Below are 4,938 nucleotides of genomic sequence, written 5' to 3'. Positions count from 1 at the left end.
GTGTTGATGACACAGCTTTGCAACAGTTGATATTCTAGTTTCAAGCATGTTTTACTCAATATAGGTCATAAAATCTCAGCTACAAGCTGTAATATCTTACTGAGATAATTTAGGACCAAAACCCTTAAAACAAGTAAAACACTCTAGCATAAAATCTGTTTAGTGAAAATAATTATCTTATCAAACAGAAAACAAGCAAATATCACCCATATTTGAAATATTTAATCTTTCTTAAATTTCAGTTTTTGCAGTGTAATCACTTGGCCCGGCCACAGGTGCACGAACACCGTTTCTCCAAACATTTGTGAAAGAATGGGATGCTCTCAGGAGCTTCAGTGATTTCCAACATGACTGTGCACCAGTGCACAAGGCAAGGTCCTTAAGCGCATGGATGACAGAGTCTGGTGTGGATGAACTTGACTGGCCTGCACAGAGTCCTGACCTGGACCCGATAGGACACCTGTGGGATGAATTAGAACGGAGACTGAGAGCCAGGCCTTCTCAGTGTGTGACCTCACCGAGAATGTTCGACAATTCCTATAAACACACTCCGCAACCTTGTGGACAGCCTTCCCAGAAGCTCTACTAGTTCCAAAAGGTGGGCCGTCATCATATTGCCAAATACTTATGGCAATATAGTGTATCTCGCTGCAATACTTGGAGATGAAATGTAGAGTGTTTCATCAAAAGTGATTATATTGATTGACGGGATAGGTCAGGGGTCGGCAACCCAAAATGTTGAAAGAGCCATAATGGACCAAAAATACAAAAACAAATCTGTCTGGAGCCGCAATAATTAAAAGCCATATTACATACAGATAGTGTGTCATGGAATTAAGAGGACTTAAATGAAACTAAATGACCTCAAATATAGCTACAAATGAGGCATAATGATGCAATATGTACATATAGCTAGCCTAAATAGCCTGTTAGCATCGATTAGCTTGCAGTCATGCAGTGACCAAATATGTCTGATTAGCACTCTACACAAGTCAATTACATCAACAAAACTCACCTTTCATGCACAACCTTAAAAGTTTGGTGGACAAAATGAGACAGAAAAAGAAGTGGCATAAAACACGTCCTAGAAAGTCGGAGAAAGTTATACATGTAAACAAACTACGGTGAGTTCAAGGACCGCCAAAATGAGTAGGACAAAACGGCGCTCGCCAAATACTCGAATCAGTGAAGCATGTTTAATATAAACAGTGTGCTTGGTAACAATTAGGGAGGTTTGTGTCATGTTTGTCCTCCTACAGAAACCATATTAAAACAAAAATATATTTTTTTCCCCTCATCTTTTTCCATTTTTCATACATTTTTTGAAAAAGCTCCAGAGAGCCACTAGGGCGGCGCTAAAGAGCCGCATGCGGCTCTAGAGCCGCGGGTTGCCGACCCCTGGGATAGGTGAAGCGCTAACCTTTATGTGTCCTGTTGTTAGGCGGGTGTTAGAAAAGGTTAATTGTGTAAAAACTACCTTTTAATTTGCTCTAAAAGACTCGTTGCGATGAATAGGTCATAGCTGCTACAGAACTTGAACGCTATGTACTTTCCGGTATTGACACTATCCCTCCTCTTTCTCTCTTCTCTGCCACTCTCTCGAGACAGATTCGCTTCCGTGGAAGTGAAGCTCCGTCCACGCTCGAGTATGAACTTAGCAAGTCAGACTTATGTGCTGGTGGTCTTCCTCACCTCCACGGTCTTCATATGCCGTGCCCAGGAGAGAGACTACACCCTGAAGGAGGAGCAGCCGGAGAATGTCCGCATCGGGAACCTGCGCAGGGACCTGGACCTAAATCTGGACCCCGGCGTCCGGCTATCCTCACCCCTGCAGTTCAAGCCCGTGTACAAGACGGGCGACGTGCCTTTGGTGAGGGTGGAGGCCAACACCGGGGAGATCTTTACCACTAATCACCGCATCGACAGGGAGAAGCTGTGCTCGGGGGTCTTTTCAGAGAAACGCTGCTACTACGAGATCGAGGTGGCCGTGTTGCCTGACGAGATCTTCCGACTGGTCAAGATCCGCTTCCTGATTGAGGACGTCAATGACAACGCGCCCCTTTTTCAGTCTACGGTCATAAACATCTCCATCCCGGAGAACACAGCCATCAACACCCGATACCCGGTGCCCTCTGCCTTTGACCCTGATGTCGGGATCAATGGGATACAACATTATGAGCTGGTCAAGGTGAGGATGACTTTTTAATCTTCCTGTTGCAGACAAGAAATGCATTCGCGGTGACCGTCATATTTCTGTAGGAGGTATATCTTAAAGCAGGCCTGGGCAATTAATTTGACTCAGGGGCCAAATTATTAGAAAAAAAATTGTCTGGGGGCCGGTATATAATCTATCTATCGATTTATTTATATATATATATATATATATATATATATATATATGTATATATATATACACATACATACATACATAAAGAAACACACACACATATGTATCCATACACGCACACATACATATATATATGTGTATATACAAACCCTGTTTCCATATGAGTTGGGAAATTGTGTTGGATGTAAATATAAACGGAATACAATGATTTGCAACTGTGGACCAGCTCTATACTCTCGGCAGGGTCCTTGAGGGTGCATGGGAGTTTGCCCAACCAGTCTACATGTGCTTTGTGGACTTGGAGAAGGCATTCGACCGTGTCCCTCGGGAAGTCCTGTGGGGAGTGCTCAGAGAGTATGGGGTTTCGGACTGTCTGATTGGGTCCGGTCCGCTCCCTGTATGATCAGTGTCAGAGCTTGGTTCGCATTGCCGGCAGTAAGTCGGACACGTTTCCGGTGAGGGTTGGACTCCGCCAAGGCTGCCCTTTGTCACCGATTCTGTTCATAACTTTTATGGACAGAATTTCTAGGCGCAGTCAAGGCGTTGAGGGGATCCGGTTTGGTGGCTGCAGGATTAGGTCTCTGCTTTTTGCAGATGATTTGGTCCTGATGGCTTCATCTGGCCAGGATCTTCAGCTCTCACTGGATCGGTTCGCAGCTGAGTGTGAAGCGACTGGGATGAGAATCAGCACCTCCAAGTCCGAGTCCATGGTTCTCGCCCGGAAAAGGGTGGAGTGCCATCTCCGGGTTGGGGAGGAGATCTTGCCCCAAGTGGAGGAGTTCAAGTACCTCGGAGTCTTGTTCACGAGTGAGGGAAGAGTGGATCGTGAGATCGACAGGCGGATCGGTGCGGCGTCTTCAGTAATGCGGACGCTGTATCGATCCGTTGTGGTGAAGAAGGAGCTGAGCCGGAAGGCAAAGCTCTCAATTTACCGGTCGATCTACGTTCCCATCCTCACCTATGGTCATGAGCTTTGGGTTATGACCGAAAGGACAAGATCACGGGTACAAGCGGCCGAAATGAGTTTCCTCCGCCGGGTGGCGGGGCTCTCCCTTAGAGATAGGGTGAGAAGCTCTGTCATCCGGGGGGAGCTCAAAGTAAAGCCGCTGCTCCTCCGCATCGAGAGGAGCCAGATGAGGTGGTTCGGGCATCTGGTCAGGATGCCACCCGAGCGCCTCCCTAAGGAGGTGTTTAGGGCATGTCCGACCGGTAGGAGGCCACGAGGAAGACCCAGGACACGTTGGGAAGACTATGTCTCCCGGCTGGCCTGGGAACGCCTCGGGATCCCCCGGGAGGAGCTGGACGAAGTGGCTGGGGAGAGGGAAGTCTGGGCTTCCCTGCTTAGGCTGCTGCCCCCGCGACCCGACCTCGGATAAGCGGAAGAAGATGGATGGATGGATGGACAATGATTTGCAAAACCTTTTCAACCCATATTCAATTTAATGCACCACAAAGACAACATATTTGATGTTCAAACTGATAAAAATGTTTTCTTTGCAAATAATCATTAACTCTAGAATTTGACGCCAGCAACACGTGACAAAGAAGTTGGGAAAGGTGGCAATAAATACTGATAAAGTTGAGGAATGCTCATCAAACACTTATTTGGAACATCCCACAGGTGAACAGGCAAATTGGGAACAGGTGGGTGCCATGATTGGGTATAAAAGTAGATTCCATGAAATGCTCAGTCATTCACAAACAAGGATGGGGCGAGGGTCACCACTTTGTCAACAAATCTGTGAGCAAATTGTTGTACAGTTTAAGAAAAACCTTTCTCAACCAAGGAATTTAGGGATTTTACCATGTACGGTCCGTAATATCATCAAAGGGTTCAGAGAATCTGGAGAAATCACTGCACATAGGCAGCTACGCCCATGGCCTTCGATCCCTCAGGCTGTACTGCATCAACAAGCGGCATCAGTGTGTAAAGGATATCACCACATGGGCTCAGGAACACTTCAGAAACCCACTGTCAGTAACTACAGTTGGTCGCTACATCTGTAAGTGCAAGTTAAAACTCTCCTATACAAGGCGAAAACCGTTTATCAACAACACCCAGAAATGCCGTCGGCTTCGCTGGGCCTGAGCTCATCTAAGATGGACTGATACAAAGTGGAAAAGTGTTCTGTGGTCTGACGAGTCCACATTTCAAATTGTTTTTGGAAACTATGGACGTCGTGTCCTCCAGACCAAAGAGGAAAAGAACCATCCGGATTGTTATAGGCGCAAAGTTGAAAAGTCAGCATCTGTGATGGTATGGGGGTGTATTAGTGTCCAAGACATGGGCAACTTACACATCTGTGAAGGCGCCATTAATGCTGAAAGGTACATACAGGTTTTGGAGCAACATATGTTGCCATCCAAGCAACGTTACCATGGACGCCCCTGCTTATTTCAGCAAGACAATGCCAAGCCACGTGTTACATCAACGTGGCTTCATTGTAAAAGAGTGCGGGTACTAGACTGGCCTGCCTGTAGTCAAGACCTGTTTCGCATTGAAAATGTGTGGCGCATTATGAAGCCTAAAATACCACAACGGGGACCCCCGGACTGTTGAATAACTTAAGCTGTACATCAAGCAAGAATGG

At 46.5% G+C, this 4,938-nt stretch overlaps 1 protein-coding gene across 2 annotated transcripts in view; it reads left to right on the top strand.

Annotated features, from left to right (window-relative positions):
- Nucleotides 1-1,071: 1,071 nt before the first annotated feature.
- The window catches only part of pcdh11 (protocadherin 11), a 624,709-nt gene continuing 620,842 nt past the window's right edge, over nt 1,072-4,938 (top strand). Inside the window, exon 1 of one of the 2 annotated variants that reach the window (XM_061930581.2) lies at nt 1,072-2,188. In XM_061930581.2, the coding sequence (XP_061786565.1) occupies nt 1,544-2,188 (645 nt within the window). In that variant the 5' untranslated portion in view covers nt 1,072-1,543. The remainder of the gene's footprint in view (nt 2,189-4,938) is intronic. The other variant, XM_061930582.2, reaches the window with a different exon arrangement.

The sequence above is a fragment of the Nerophis lumbriciformis genome, linkage group LG36, assembly GCF_033978685.3.
Source record: "Nerophis lumbriciformis linkage group LG36, RoL_Nlum_v2.1, whole genome shotgun sequence".
Lineage (NCBI taxonomy): Eukaryota > Metazoa > Chordata > Actinopteri > Syngnathiformes > Syngnathidae > Nerophis > Nerophis lumbriciformis.
Note: the sequence above shows the minus strand (reverse complement) of the source record. Positions and strands in the feature narration are given on the sequence as shown.